Raw genomic sequence first — 17,303 nt, 5'->3', positions numbered from 1 at the left:
TGCCTCAGGGCAGCATATTAGGGCCCATCTTATTTCTTCTTTATATAAATGACGTAGTCAATGTGACCAATCATCAATGTTGTCTCTATGCTGATGACATTTCTATTATTGTAACTACTGATAAAAAAGGTAACTCTGTTATTGATCACGAAAAAGACATAAATAATACTATAGAGAATTTAATTACCTGGTTAAATAATAATAATTTATCTATCAATCTAAACAAGTCCGTATACATACAATTTAATAAATGCTACAATAATAATCACAATTTCAAATTAAATATACAGAAAATTACACAAGTGAAACAATGTAAATTTTTAGGAGTGACAATAGATGAATATTTGGATTGGAAAGCACATATTGATAATTTATGCACAAAAATAAACAAATTTGTATATGCTTTAAGGCAAATTAAAAACATTACTAACATAAAAACGGCTGTTATGACGTATCGCGCCTACGTTGAGTCATCACTGCGTTATGGTCTTATTGTCTGGGGAAATAGTACGAATAAACAAAAAGCATTCATAGCACAAAAAAAATGTATACGTGCCATATATGGTATTCCATCAGATGTATCTTGTGTACCCGTTTTTAAAGAACTTGGTCTGCTACCGCTACCCTCATTATACATTTATGAAGTGTGCATGTTTGTACAAAAACACAAGCACCTTTTCAATACGGTAGAGGAAATAAGTCTAAACACTCGCAGTCGGCGAGACAAAAACCAACTTGTCATAAGTGATTTCCCAAGGCTAACTAAATATAATAAAAGTTGTTTGGCTATGTGCATACGCCTCTATAACAAATTGCCTTATACGCTAAAATCCCTAAATTGTAAACTTTTTAAAGTAAAATTGTACCAATGGCTTATCAAAAACAACTTTTATTCCATTGAAGAATTCATGGAACGTAGTTTTAAATATTAACCGTGTTAGCGTAGTTAATTTTGCATGCTTTAGTGTTAAGCAAAACATGTATGATCTCAACCTATTGTAACATCTTTATATACCATGTTTTATGCAAATAAATATATTATTATTTCCTTTATTTCAAAATACATATAAATTACATTTTTAAATATATATAAAAACAACATACATTTAAAAATATAAAAAATAGTGTCCAACCGGCAACGGGAACAGGGCCCAAGCTGCCGGTGGTCAGGGCTCCAGAGAGAGGAACCTCCTCACGATGCGCGCCGTGTCCAGAAGTACCGCTTTCTGAATCAAACCCTTGACCCAGACGCCCAACGAGAGCCTCCGAAGATGTTGATCGAGGCTCTTGGCTATTAAGCCATTGGCACTTACGACTATCGGGACAATGATTGCCGAGTCCACCTCCCACAAGTCGACAACCTCGTGAGCTAAATCCAAATATTTCAATTGTTTTTCTTTTTCTGCTTTCACGAGGTTCTCGTCATGGGGGATGGTGATATCAACAATCATTGTCCGACGCTCTGATCGGTCGATCACCACTATATCAGGCTTATTGGCAACAATAGTCCTGTCAGTGATGATAGACCGATCCCAGTACAGTGTGATATGACCACTTTCGAGAACTGGGTCGGGCACATACTTATAGTACGGCACCTCAGATTCCACAAGTTTGTACTTCAGAGCAAGCTGCTGATGGATAATCCTGGCCACTTGGTTATGTCTGTGCAAGTATTCACCGTTAGCAAGACGAGAACATCCCGAAACTATATGTCTCAAGGATTCACCGGAGGAGTGACATGCCCGACAGATGTCAACTGTACCATCCTTAATTATATATTTTCGGTAGTTATTCGTCATGATAACTTCATCCATAATTGCACATACAAACCCTTCGGTTTCTCCAAAGAGATCTCCGAAGCGTAGCCAGGCCACGGACGCTAAGAAATCTACATCGGCCCCGTGAAGGGTCCGATAATAGCGTCCGTGTAGCTCCTTGCTTTGCCATACATCTTTGCGGTCTTTGACGCTCATTACGACAGGTTTGTGCCAGTTCTCTTTACCTAGAGAGAGCGGAGTGAAGGCCTTATCCACTGCCACCACATCTCGGTGCATCCGCACGTTCACTCGGAGGAAATACTCCCTGAGGTTACATACCTCGCGATTATGGAGGGTCTTGGCATTTAGGAAGCCACGACCCCCACACTTTCGCGGGATATATAACCTCATTACCGATGATCGCGGGTGGTGCATTCGATTTGCGGTGAGCAGTGTGCGGACTCTTCTATCCAAGGCGTCCAGTTCGGTCTGTGTCCACTTGAGTATGCCAAAGGAGTACATTATCACTGGCATGACCCAACCATTAAAGGCACGCACCTTGTTACCGCCCGACAATGAACTTTTTAGTACCTTATTCAGGCGGCCAAAGAAACGTGTCTGTAACGATTGTTTCATGTCAGCAACATTAATGCCTAACGCCTCTGACATACCCAAGTATTTGTAGGTTTCCGTTGAGGAGAGGGACCTCAGGTTTATAGAATCCGAGAGCTGTATGCCCTGGGATTCTACAATCCCACCTCGTTTTACATGCATGACTGCACATTTGTCAACACCAAATTCCATTCTGATGGAATTACTGAAGCTTTCAGTAATCTTCAGTAACTTCATCAGTTGCAACTTGTTGGAAGCAAACAATTTCAGGTCATCCATGTACAACAAGTGGGAGATTACCTGGCTTCCTCTCCGCAACGAGTAGCCCAGCCTTGAATTCTCAAGCAGAGTGCTAAGAGGATTCAAGGCTAAACAGAACCACAGGGGACTCAAACTGTCACCTTGAAATATTCCCCGCTCAATCCTAATAAGTTGACCGCTCTTTTGGATATCCCGACATCCTGGATAGTGAAGCACCGTAGTCCATTGCCCCATACATGACTTCAAAAAAGTGCGTAGAGTTGTATTGATTTTATACAACTCTAGCACCCTCATGAGCCATGCATGTGGCACCGAATCATAGGCCTTCTTATAATCTATCCAACATGTCGACACACCCTTTTTGGAGCGGCGAACTTGTTGGCAAATAGTCATATCAATAAGGAGTAGCTCCTTAGTACCACGTGACCCATTCCTACATCCATTCTGAGAGGCAGACATGATAGAAAACCGTTCAATATGGTCATTAATCTTTTCTCTCAGAATGGATGTAAGCAGTTTGTAGATGGTGGGTAAACATGTAATGGGTCTATAATTTTTGGGGTCCGTGGTACTACCTGTTTTGTGGAGCAGATGGGTGGAACCAGTAGTGAAGAACTGTGGGAGCACGCCCGAGTCTACGGCAGATTGGAATTGGGATGCTAAGCAACCATGTGAACTTGGTAGCCATTTCAACCAGAAGTTATGCAGTCCATCCGGGCCCGGGGCTTTCCAATTGGCCAACGGACGGACTGCATTGGCTACGTCTTGGGGACTAATATCAATAGCCCCCATTTCTTCTATTCGTTCACACGATTGCTCAACATCACGTATCCAATCCCCCTCAGAGTGGGTTACAGGCGCCGACCAGATGCTGCGCCAAAACAAATTTGTAGCGACATCATCCGGCAGGCGTCCGGCACCCTCCTCCGACGCAGGTTGCTCCCAAGATCTGTACACCCATCTTTGGTCTCTTTGGAACATACGGTTCTGGTGAAATCGGTCCACCCGAGTCTTGTACCGTCGAATACGGCTTGCCCAGGCACACACCTTTTGCTTAAAAAAGTCAATGCGTTCTGTAACTCGGGCGGTGTATTCGCTGGGGCTAATATTAGTCCCAGCAAACGCCCGCTTTACAAAACGCATGACCCTAGGGCGAGTGTTTCCGCCCCGAAACGCAACAAGTTTGGCTATGAGTGTCCTGGCCTCAGCAACACGCTTCTCAATCCTGCACTGCCAGGCTGGTGCCGCTTGCTTAGGCCGTGCAGCTGTGTTATCTCGAAAGGTAACACCAGCTACACGACACGCCGCAACAGCCGCACAGTACAGAAGCGAGTGCGTGTCACCGAGGTCTTCGCTGTTCCCAAAATAACTGGATAGCAGCGAATCCAGGACACCCATTAGCGCCTTGTTTCGGTTGTGCATGGGCAAGCGAGGTAGTCGCGGTCTCTGGTCCCGGGGTGTTGACCGATACTCCAGAACCGCCTGTTCCAATGTACTCCTTATATGATCACTGCACTGGGTACTTACAGTTATAGCACCGTCATCATCTCCCCCGTCAGCAGGGTTGGCAGGCAGCGCGCTTGCAGCTGGCGCTTCCGCTATTGACGGGGTAACGACGACAGGGCTAGTCTGCACTTCAGAGCGCAATCGATCAAGCGTCGCGTCATCCAACCTGTGATTACGTTGGATAACTCGCACTTGATCCGACAAACGTTGTGCCGATACGTCGACGTCCGGTTCAAGGGTCCGAAACAGAGAGAGCATTTTGGCACGGTACGCAGTGAGGTTAGTTCCTCCCCCTGTCGCCCCATAGTAGGCGCGCATGACATTCTCGTTCATGGGTCGAGTCCACTTCATGCGCTGCACTACACCACCGGGAGCGGGAGCCCTGTTCGAGGCCGGTTGGCCTGAGGGCGCCAAGCTACTCGGCGGCCGGCGCCTCCCCGGCCGACGTACAGGTGTTGGCGACGTCGGCGGGGAGTAGTACTCGTCGCTGGAGCTCGACGCGACTGCAACTGCCGGCGCTGGACCTCGGCCCGGCGGCAGCTGCGAGGCGGAGCTCGGCGACGAGCCCGGGGATGGAAGGCGTGCTGCTCTTCTTCGTGTCAACATTTATCTATTCTTGTTTTCTGAGTCGTAAATTACATATTTTATAGTGATGACATATGTCATCGTACATCGGATTTTCATTTTTATTTACTTTTTTATTTTAATATGGTTTCTTGAGTTTTATATGTGCACTTTTACTATATACTATTATAAAAATATTGTTTATTGTATAATTATCGTAAAGAAGTTCGAAAATAAAAATATTCAGAAAAAATAGATGATTGACGGTTGACACGAAGTTTTTTTTTTTATTATTATTATTTATCGGGAGTGTTTTCTTTTCTCAGCCCTTGGCTGGTTTAAACCACATTTACGGGTCAAGACCAAGTAAATGCGGCGTGTGGTGTTAAATGATAAGTTATTAACTATCGTCTAATGATAGGAACTTTCTCACTATGCGGCAGGTATTTAAAATAGCAGCTTTCTGTAGGGTAATATATAACGACTTTCTTAAATCTATTATTTTTAGGCTATTGTGGAGATGGTTTGGAATGACACCAGTACTGGAGAGCACTATAGGAACGACAAAGACTTTTTCTTGTCTCCATATTCGGGCGACCTCTTCTTTAAGCTCTGCGTACTTACTAATCTTTTCAGCTATTGTCTTCTGTAGGTTGTGAGTGTTGGGGACGGCTATATCTATAAGGTAGGTGGTTTTATTTACTTTATCCTGTAAAGTTATATCCGGTCTATTGTAGTGAATAGTTCTATCGGTAAGTATTGCTCTATCATAATAGAGCTTGTGTGTATTATTTTCCAGGACAGTTTGGGGTGTGTATTTATAATAAGGTAAGTTACTATTTTCTATTAATTTATATTTCAGAGCAAGTTATTATTATTATTATTATTATTATTATTAAAAAAACTTTCAAACCCACCGGATCATTTCGAAACATTCTATCAATGATAACATCAAAATTCTACGAACAAAAACCCCTGCTTTTGTTTGCCAAAGTATTTATATACCGAAATTAACATAATCGCAATATATGCGCAAAATAAGCTAATTAATTCCCCTGTACAGACTATTCATTAAAATATCTTAACTTTTGCGGACCCGTTCAGTGTTTATAATTAAAATTGTTTATTTTAAGCGTTTCAACTTGTGGTCAGGTCGTAACGAAGGGAAGGCTGTATGTAGGTTGTACTTGTTAGAAATATGACCGTTGACGTGATTGGAGTTACAGTTTTGTTTGAAGTATGTTATTAAAGTATTTCAAGGTGAAAAGTGGTCAAATTGTCGATGTTATACTCGTAATTACAAGGTTATTTTGGTGGTCAACTATGTACCAAACAGTAGACAATGTCTATTTATATCTGATCCAGTTTCGATATTAAATTTTATGTAGTGCCTTTATTCAGCCATTTTATTTTTGTAAATTATTACTTATACCGAGTATTTAATTACCCAAGCTGTTTCGTCTATAATGTAGTAACATATAACAAATGATCTATTAACAGTGACGGAAAAAATTAACACAACCTTAAACTCTACACAATCTTTTCGCCATATTCAAAAGCATAACCATCCAGACTACATCAATGTAACAAAACTTGAAACAGAAATCCTAAGAAATCCTTACTTCATTGTTGAAGCTTCATAAACTCGATTTTCATTTTTCTTGATATTCTCTTGTTTGCAGTAAAATACACTCAACTCAATCCGCCATAATTTTGAGCGAAACGGCTTAGATCCATTAGAAACGTTTCATAATTTCATCTGTCACGGCACTTTCCGTCATTTCTGCACCAACTTTGGACATTCCCTCGAAAAGTTTTGAACGAAAAAAGTAGGTATTTCGTAAAAAGTTCTTGATACGTCCCACGCGGTCCAATGAGGAAGTTTCAATCGATTTACATTCATCATAAAGTTGATTGTTGTCGGTTCCCTCAGCGCAACTTTTTGTGACTTGTAACGAGATGTACAATGTAGCTATGACGATCCGGAAAATATTTACGGTAAACGATTTGAGCGATGTAAGTTAACCTTTGAAAAATTGTCTATACTGTTGGATGAGAGAGGTTTAAATCGAAAAAGTACTTTTACGGCTTTCTATTATTTTATTACGTATATACATGGTTGTTTTATTGACCGCTGGGCAATGGACCACACAATAGGAGCCAGCGGATGGACGACGCCGGCTGCCGCCGTGAGGGGCCTAGATAGCGATGACGGGGCGATCTAAACGCATATCGCGTGGGCTGGTGATCAGAAGAAAGAAATGTGGGAAAATTGGGGGTGGCCTTTGCTTAGCAGTAGGACAAAGTGGGATAGATGCATTAAGCAACAACAGTTTACAGAAATCATTTTTAAAAATACTAAAGTATAAGGTGCTTTTGTAAAGTAGCCAAAATAAACCTTATTTCATTATTTTCTAATGAGGATTCCTCGTTTGAGTATAATAAATGCTATACAACACCTGTTCACATAAATATTTCTTTGTTCATACTTCAGAAAACATCAATCAATACGTATTGTGACATCGAATATAATTTGTGGAGCGGCATTGAGTGATGGCCTCCTTAAACAGTTGGGGGGAAAAGTAACATTCTACGTTCAAAATGAACATCATATTCTCATTGTTTCAATGTAAATCTATGTCAAGTCTTTTGACAACTTTTGACTTATATTTATTTTTATAATTTCTCTATTCATCCTTTCTTCACTGTGGAACTCTCATTTTAGTGTTCTTAATTTTTTTTCATGACCTTACAATGGTGACCATATTTGCGCCTTTTAAAGGCAAATTCTGGTGTAAAAGTATAATATGAATAATACAGCCTATCCAACTGCTTCCATGGTTTAGCATTGATGCTCACACTATCGCACTGTGGGTTGGCGATTTCAGATTCCAATATTTTTCGTCCAGGTTTCTACACGATATTTTCCTTTGCCGTTTGTCAGAGATGCCTTGGAATAATTAAGAAATTGCATATAACTTAAAAAAGTCATATTGGTTCTTTGTCTGAGTTGGGATCGAACCTACACAACGCAAATGTAAGCATAGAACCGCAAGTCCACTACTGCTGATCTGTTATACTTTTTCTATTCATCGCAAGCCTACTGTTCTAGAGGTTTGCCAACTAGACTTCAGGCTCTATTTAATTCGGGCATACTGCCCAGATTTTTCTGTTAAGAAACTCTTTGTAGGAAATACAAAACAATTTGTTCTCTCAAAATGTTTCCAAACGGCGAGTTTATATTTGTTGCTCTTCGTGACTTGCTGGTATTATTCCAATTATTGAAATTAATAGTAGATTGTAAAAAGAGTCATTGCACAACGTATTGCTACCTCAATGCAATGCATTAAAAATTAATTGAATGGTATTTAAAAACAAAACGTATATTTATTAACAAATTTTTATTTATCAAAAAAACTAGATTTTTATTTATGTATTATTATTTTTTAATTTTATTAAGGTATTTCATTTTATATTGATATAGTAATTTATGAATATTTTTGTATATAATACGTTTGTAAGTTGAAAAACTAGATTATTTATTTAACAGTCCACTTCAAATCATATTTAGTTCATAATTTAGAAATAATCGAAATAAAGTAATGCAACGCGATGCTTATTAAGAATGTAAAAGTAATGTTTTACCCACGTATAATATAGTTGCTATGAGAGTAAAAACAGAAAAAAAGGAATACTAATTAAAAAGCTCTTTAGCATCCTGCTCATTTTACCCTTTCTGTATCAACCAACTCATTGTAATTTATGTAGCGTCGGCAAGTTAAGTTCGCAAAGAAATTGTTTCCCACAAAAACATAGCTCTATAGAAAATTTCTTATTTTTACGAGAAAACTCTTCGCTTAAGATTTATCCCGGTTTGCCGACACTTTACTTGTATAAAACATTTTTAAAGGATAAATATAATCAGGCTAATCGGGCTTCGAACCGATGATAACTCGCCTTCAAGAAAGATTAAATGGTAAAAGAATAATAAAGGATGAAATCGGTTTTGAATACAGGGTGGGCGTTTTAAGCTAGGGTTTGAAAGATAACAGTTTTTGGGAAATAAGTTTTATTTATTATTAGTTAAGATAAAGTTGTTTTTTCTTGATGTTCAAACTGTTACCCTGAAAGAATATGAATAAATAAAACATATTACCACTAAATGTTTTGTTAAAAATTAAGGAAATTAATAATAATTAAGTCATCCAGTTTTGTTAATGAAATACAGAAGTTACATTTCTCGCACACTATAATTATGTATGCGGAAAATTAACAGCTTTTTCCAAGGATTGCGAGATGACTGCATGATTTGATACTAGACCGGTTTTATATAATAAATGCATAGGTAGGTGCATGTGTAGGTAGGAGCGCGGGGCTGGTTTTAACGGAGGTAGGTATTAACAAGCTTATTACCGCCAAACGCGTAGTGTCAAAAATATGAGACTCGGTTTAGAATACCCTTTATACACAGCCGAACGTGTCCTGACTTGTCAGTTTTCGACGGGTCGTCGCTAATGATAGTTGTGCACAGGACCCTCGTATTTACAGGTAAACGAACTTTTCGTACTTCGTAATAAATTGATTTAAGATTTATTTATTCGCTAAATTGAATCAAAATTTATCCTAAATGAATCTCTATTCTATTCACTTTAAAGCTATTATAATTGTTTTTAATTATTTCTACTAGATTATTTTCTGTAATTGATGAAGTATAAAAAGTGACCTCGGGGCTAAAATTAACAGATTGAGCGGGGTAAGTATTAACATGTTAATACTTACCCCATATGTAGACGGAGAAAAAAATATTCTCAGATTATTAAGCATATTCTTCAGGATGACAGTGAAGAAGATACCTGCTGTTTAGTTTGCGGCGAGTCTTATAATGACATTACATCTCGACTTGACTGGATACAATATATTTTATGCAAAGGATGGGCTCACATCACATGTATTAAGGGTGATATCAGAAAATACATATGCCTCAACTGTTTCTCAGATGATCAGTATTCTGATTAATTTTTGACAAAAACAAACTAGACAGGTACATATTTCCTGTCTACTTTTAAGTACAAATTAGATGAAGATCATTCAAACTAGTATAACTTAAAGACTGTCCGATAGTAAAAAATATTAATGAACGCTGTGAGAATTGTTGATAAATGTAGATTTAAATACTTTTTTGTATAAGGTAACTCATTGAGATTCTTTAAAGCTGTTGATACCAAAAACTTTATGTGACTGATTACGTAATACTTAATTGTTAAGTTTAAACTATTTTAACAAATGTTTGAAGGCTTAAAAGCTCTAATACTTAGTAGATATGGTGGTTAATTCGTATTGATTTATAAAAACTTTAAAGATTGTTGATTATGAAAAGTTTAGTAACTTTAAAACGTGCAGTTTAAATTGTGTGTTAACTTGTTTAGGATTAAAATACATATATGTATAACTATATATCTATAATTAAACATTTTTATTTGTGTAAATGATGTTTTATTAAAGAATTTCATAAAAATTTGGTCTCTGTTAATAATTGCCCCTTACGTTAATACGTACCCCAGCTCCGTTAATATTTGCCCCAAATGCGGGGCATGTATTAACAAATGACTTTTTTGGTTTTCACAGCTCTTTTTCTGAAAGCACTTACATACCGGATGTATTTTGGTACTAATATCATAGCTGAATAACCAAAGCATGTTTTCAATAAAAAATTAAAGTAAAAAGTTCATTATCAAAGAAAATATAAACTATAATACAAAATTTGTTAGTACCAGCCCCGCTCTCCCTACACATCAACTTTTTTTCCTAATTAATACATTACTGTGCATATAATATATAAAATAAGATTAATCTACATTTTATTTCGATTCAATAAGATGAAAACAGTAAGATTTTTGAAAAACAACATTTTTATTTCAATAATGAATAAACAGGTAATTAAGGTATATTATCGCGTGCACATTGACGGACATTGAAGTGAAGCATGTTGACTGCTGTTAACATTGTAATTTAAATGAGAATCTAGGCTTTATTTTTATACTTTACCAGTACATTGTCATGACGGCTATTATGTGTCGTAAATATAATGTATTTAGTACACACATCGTTGACTGGGTTGTTATAAAAAGGTTATTAACATTTCATTACCCAGTTTGTTTAATTCTATTGAGAGGAGCTCGTGGCTAAGCTATAACTGCATAAGTGAATCGATCGCAGGTTATCCTACGCTTGACGCGGTTGGTCCGTAGATGGGTGGCCATCTTTGTCATAACGAGTTGCTCCATGTTTCGGAAGGCACGTTAAATTGTGGGTCCCGGCTGTTATTCCTACATCTTTGACAGTCGTTACAGGTAGTCAGAAGCTTGAAAAGTCTGACAACCAGTCTAACCAAGGGGTATTGTGTTGCCCTGGTAACTGGGTTGAGGAGGTCAGATAGGCAGTCGCTCCTTGTAAAATACTGGTACTTAGCTGAAACCGGTTAGACTAGAAGCCGGCCCCAACATAGTTGGGCAAAGGCTAGGTCGATGATGATACCTAGTTTGTTTAACAGGACTTATAAATTCGTTTTTTAGTCTAACTATTAATGTATGTCGAATTCTCTATTGATGTCGTCTACAGTAAATCATACTCTATTCTGTACCTCAACTATATCAGAAAATAGGATTACTTACGAAAACAAGTCGTGTAAACGTATAATTACTTTCGCAAACAAATACAGATAGACACGATACATTGTTGAAATTCTATCAAAACTTCGAACAAAGGGATATCGATAATTGCCTGCTAAGTAATAACAGTACAATAATTGTCTCAACTTCCTCTCAGAATGACTAAAGTTATGAGCGATAGCTATTTTTGTATGTAAGAGAAAATGTTTGTCTATTTGCGTTGTTTTCTAGTTCCCTTTTTGTATTGTTAATTACAACTATAGCTGTTAGCAGCGTAAAAGTTTTTTTTCTTTGGCTTATAATTATAATAATGAACACTATTAGTTTTCGTATCATAATTATAATTTCGTTCGGACAGACTGATTGTGAATCTAAATTTGGCTACCAAAATGCACATAAAATCATTGAAATCAGCGTTAAAGAAGGGTTCATTGGCTACGCATTAAATAAAAATTCTCACTATTAAATACACAAAAGGTCCTCTCACTGACTTCTTAATCACATAAAAGCGGTTCATTCTAATTCGGGATAAGTTTTACATTTATATAAAACTTTGTCGAATTTTTAAATAAGTTGGATAATCTATAAAAATAAATGTTATTACACTTATATGAGGTAGCTTGTAGAAAACGCTTTCCAAGACATTCATTAAGGTATTCTCCATTATGTGGACACCACTGACGTCTGCTGAATTCAGTCTAGCAACTACACATGGGACTCAAGGCGGTCAAAGTTTTAGAATTAGCCACTTAGTTATAAATCCAAACTGTTGGAAGCTTCTCAGCAAACACGTCTAGCAAGTACAGGTAAAATTGTATAATGGGTATGACATAGGTGTAATCGTATAATTGTAGTTTGTTTTTTTTTTTCTAACAAATAATGTGAATTGAGATCCATTTGATCAGTGAACATTTTCTTCATAAATTTGTTTTTTTGTCTATTTGTAAAGAACCTTCGTCATTCAAATTCTAAGCGCTGGATCCAAATAATGGAGGCAGATCATACACGCCAAATGTTGCCCTGATGCTGACCACGATCCTTAGACATGAGGGACCGATATGAAGAGAGAGAGAAAAAACCCTAAGCTTCATGTCTGCGACTCATACATAACCGGCTTTTCGTTAAACATAACCGAGAACACTTATAATATGCGTAGCAGCTTACAAAACATACTATCTAGTGTTACTTTTATACAAGGGCTTATGTTCGTGGCTAACCGTTCCTAAGCCTTACCTACGCGGTTCCATATTCATTCTGTTAAAACCAAGACTACATAAAGCCAGATCTTCGCAAGAGGAAGAATATGATCAAACTAATTGCCCAAACTTCTCCATAATGATTCAACTTCGTAATTGATTGTAATTCTCGTGCGTGAGACTTGAGAAATATTCCCTTTTCTTGTTCCTTATGATTTACAACGAGCCGTTACCATTTTGTAAAATAGTCTGTAACTTTACTAAATGTTTTCTAACTCAGTTTTGGTTATTTTGTTTGTAACTTTGGTCTCTTGTGTCTTGTATTTTGTGTTTCGAAGTTATTAACATGAGATAGAAATGTCTAAGATTAGGCTTTTGAATCGTTCCCTAGAGTCGAGATTAGGACGGATCAATTGATGAATGTGTTTTGTGTGGGACAAAGCGATGTTTTTGGTTCATAGGAATGGTTTGGTCATAAGATATCAAGTGATCAAAAAAGTATAAAATTATTTTGTTATTTAAAATCTATCGCTTGACTACTATTAACTAGTACTTAAAAGTTCTCAATGTAAATATTCATTTAAATAAAATAAAAAAAATATTTTATTTTTCAATAGTAAGTCCTGAGACTTTTGACTTTGTGCATGAGTCTTGATTATTCAGGAGTCATTAAAAACGATGAAGTCCATGATGTCCACGATGAAAACCAAATTGAAATAATTATTCAGAAATTCAAAATTTCACTAAACAGAGTAACCTGCGATGATAAAATTCACAATAATTGCAAATTTTGAAAAATCGGGTCAACCCTTCAGAACAATCCAAGTACAAATTCAAATTATCCCTAATTATTGTCACTTAAACAACAGTTCCAATTCTAATCAAAAGTCGTCTTAAAAATGGTTTGATATTACCTTACTTGACGAATAATTAGAAATGTTTCGCTTTAAGTAACATTATACAGATTACTAATGAGATAAATGACTTCTCATTATTGTCCACGTTTTGTTTTCACTCCTCAGGTACTAATGTTAATTAAAACCTGTGATATGCGTAGGATTTTATCAATACGAGCAGGTTCATTCATCCGATAGCGTATTATTTTACTTATTTTTTATAAAGCCTGCTTTTGATCCCACAGCTGGGCAACGGCCTCGCCCTTTCTCTTCCACACCTCTCTATTTTGTGCAAGTTCGCCGTGGCCCGTATGACAATCGTACCACCTTCGTCGCGAGCGACCTCAAATTATTTTTATACTTGTGTATACCTTTTAATAATTTCCAATATATCTTACATCGGGTATTATACAAAATGTAATCAAATTAGTATTTATATAGTTTTTACGGTAAGTTGGAATCTCACATGACGTCACTTATCAGTATTTTTACCGACAACTAGCGATCCTAGCCCACACCTATCAAAGCCTTTGATGATTTTTTAATTGTATGAATGTTTTAAAAGAAAACAGTATTTTTTATATCAAATCTTTTTTAGTAGGATACCGTCTTATAATTATCGGATAATATTCACGTATAATATTCTTCATTTACGAGTAGTTTATCTACGAAGTTGATGAAATCTTAAACATTGTAAAAATAATTGCTCGCTCATTACATTACAGTACCGATATCTCAGCGGAAATTACTTTATTGCAAGAGCCAATCGCAAACTGCTCAGATAAAATCAAATCTCTCAAATTCAATCCAAATATTTTTCATCACTTTAAAACTCATTTCCTAACTTAGACAGGCGAACCCGCTCACAAGTATATCTTCCGTTTAACCGAAAGATATTTCACGATAAAGAACCGAAAAATTGTAACATTATTTCTTGAAAAAACTTTCGTGGACCGCAAAAACGCGAAGGGGTTTTCCAATAAAACGATATGGAATATCAAACGTCGATACAAACGTATTTTGTCGGATAGCCTGAATAAATAGGTATTTGTTCAATATTTTTGTAAGTTCGTATGTTTGGGCTTGGCGTTCTTCAGATTCTACAATGCAACGTGTTTAAAAAGTCCAGCCATATTAAAACCCATTCACATGTGTTAAACTGACAAATTTTAACAAAAAAGACGGTATTATATAATAATTAATGTTGGCACCATACATACATAGTGATACACACATATGGAATAATGTTTCTTTATGTTAGATAAATATTTCTGTATGATATATTTATCACAAAACTTTATTCAAAGAAATACGAGGAACTGCTTTATCAAATAAAATAACTGAAATAGGACAAAATATTTAATGTAACTAAAAAAAAATACTCGTGTAGATCTTTATAAGAGCAAATTACTTGAACGAGTTATTTCTTTTTATTTGTTTGACTGTAACATCCTTCTTTAGCTTTGCGTCTAATTCTGAGAAATACTTATAGATAAGCCAACCGGCAAGTTCCGTTTAGTACCGAACAGAAATATATTTTAATTCCATTTCTAGGAAAGAAACTCTGTTCTATTTGATCGCAGTTATCAAAAGGTAGAGAATGAGATACAAATTATTTATGTTTATTTATTTGGATTATAAGAAGGATAAAACTATTTTTATTAGAAATGACAAAAAAGGCTCTTTATATGTTTCCTTTTGCTTATGTCTTGAAACAAGACATTCGCAAGTAATCCATTATGATATAAAAAATCTATCGTAAGTATTAAAAAATAAACTTGTTTCATTCTTTGCTAATTGTTTCACAATTTACCCGAAACAACTTGGCTGTTGAGACTCTGAAATCTAACAGATATATCCCTTATAATTATACGTTCAAACTATCCAAGTTCATAATAAATCACTGCGATAGATTCCAATATACTAAAATTCAATATGACGAAGTAATACCTACTTCATGTATAATGTATTTTACATTCTGAAATTTAATTATAACAAAAGACCCCAAAGTCTACATTGAACTAAATTTCTCAAACTCACACTATGAATAAATAAACCCCACTATAACCGCTTGAGTCTCAATTAATTGTTAGTAATATCTTACTATTTGATGAAGATTCTCAATTCCCTGTAGAAAATAAAATTAAACTACAATTACATCGTAGCGCTCTCGTAGCGCCTCGTAGCACAACGTAGCGCGGTGGAGCTCCTACGAGATATTCTTCAAACATACATTTAATTGCTTTTGCGGAAACCACCAACTTAATTTAATTTGTGGAATGAGTTTTGAGATATTGTTCTTGATTAATGTATGGATGAAACCTGAATGTTTTAGGGTGAAATGTAGGTCGTCCAATAACCAGAAATAATATAAGACAAATTTCCGGTTTGATTTCATTTTTATCGTGCTTTAAATTTTTTACATTAATATCCTTGACAAAAAAGTAATAAAAAAATAACAAAAACAAAACTTACCTTACTACGTCCAAATATCTTCGAAACTACACACTCATGTCCACAAAATGTCAATCACAACAAAATTCAAACACTCGTTCATCACTACACCAAACGTATGACCGAAGAGATATTCAGCCGACAAACGCGTCCGCACAATACAAAGGTCGGCGGCAAACTGCGCTTCTACTTCGGTTAGCATTTCAAGTTTGGAAACCGCCGTTCGGAAACCTTCGGCTACCTTCGGCAACGTTCGGAACTGCAACATGATTATTCAGTATTTTCTGTACGGTCTCACCACATGCCATATTTGTTATCTATGCACTAAAGTCTGGAGTTATCGGGATATGTATCTGTCAAATAACATTACAGGTATATCTTAAAAGTTCTTTAAGACTTTACTGGTACCTCGTAATATAATGTTTCTCCAATTTTATTTGAAGTTTTTCTATTCTAAAGTGACTGGTTTTAAATCAGTTGCGTTACAATGTTACCAAAAAATAAAATGTATAAATTACCTTAAATGCAAGTGTTGTCATTTTAATGTTATAAAAATGTCTGCGCGTCAGCTCATGATTATGCTCCGGTTGAGTCCGAAACTAGTCGAGCGGTCCCGATAAATACGCGTTGGTAAACCTTTAACCGTTATTTAATAAATATTTGTGATTGAATAATAGATTATATTCTATTTTTTACAACACTTTAAAATTATTATTTTGTGATTTCTATACTTACCTCAAACAATAAAGTCTTGAATTTATGACTTCTATTAAGCAAGTCATGAATCAACCGCAGCTTAATAGACCATGAGTGTTTTGTTTATTTAAATAAAGCGTCAAACGCGTTGATTACTTCATTATAAAAATATTTATTCATTACTTGAAAACATATAGCAATTTCTGGTTCATAAAAATACATTTTTTCATCATGCGACATGTCGTTCATTCAAAATGATATTCATGACATTATTACAATCTTTTACATTTGCATTGTTAAATATAGATTGAGAAGTAGGTATAAATAATTTATCTTGAAGTTCAATAATTCACAATAAAATTTTATAATCATTTTGATGTCGTTCTTATGCATTTAAACTATAACTAAACTATAAGATAAAAATTCATATTATCCTTTCACAAAATACTAAATACAAATAAAAAAATATGAATGTAACAATAATATAAATATCTAAATATTAAAAAATATATTTCTTCAAAAAAAAAAAAAAGAATCTATGATACGTTTTATATCAACAATTCTAGTAGTAAAAATATTATGTACTGCGTATAATCGCCGGGTCTGTTCATCTTTTTTACACAAAGAGAAATGAGTTGAGCAACAAATGTGACGTGTGTTGAACTGAAAACAGGTAAGGCACAAAATGTTCTA

The 17,303-nt window shown here is 35.8% G+C and overlaps 2 protein-coding genes across 2 annotated transcripts in view; both read right to left on the bottom strand.

Moving 5' to 3' along the window:
- Window positions 1–16,453, bottom strand: part of LOC113500504 (acid sphingomyelinase-like phosphodiesterase 3a) — a 69,503-nt gene extending 53,050 nt beyond the window's left edge. Inside the window, exon 1 of the mRNA XM_026881328.1 lies at window positions 15,936–16,453. The gene's annotated coding sequence lies outside the window, so the exon portion shown is untranslated. The remainder of the gene's footprint in view (window positions 1–15,935) is intronic.
- Window positions 482–4,742, bottom strand: LOC113500823. The gene is made up of 2 exons (XM_026881718.1): window positions 3,678–4,742; window positions 482–496 (listed from the first exon to the last, which is right to left on the bottom strand). The coding sequence occupies exons 1-2, from the start codon at window positions 4,740–4,742 to the stop codon at window positions 482–484; spliced, it is 1,080 nt and encodes a 359-aa protein (XP_026737519.1).
- Window positions 16,454–17,303: the final 850 nt, after the last annotated feature.

Source organism: Trichoplusia ni, chromosome 14 (genome assembly GCF_003590095.1).
Source record: "Trichoplusia ni isolate ovarian cell line Hi5 chromosome 14, tn1, whole genome shotgun sequence".
NCBI classification, from domain to species: Eukaryota; Metazoa; Arthropoda; class Insecta; order Lepidoptera; family Noctuidae; genus Trichoplusia; species Trichoplusia ni.
This window is presented reverse-complemented; position numbering and strand designations above follow the sequence as displayed.

Excerpts from the sequence above, each read along its gene's own strand:
- LOC113500823 (XM_026881718.1), bottom strand. The coding sequence starts at position 4,742 with ATGTTGACACGAAGAAGAGCAGCACGCCTTCCATCCCCGGGCTCGTCG.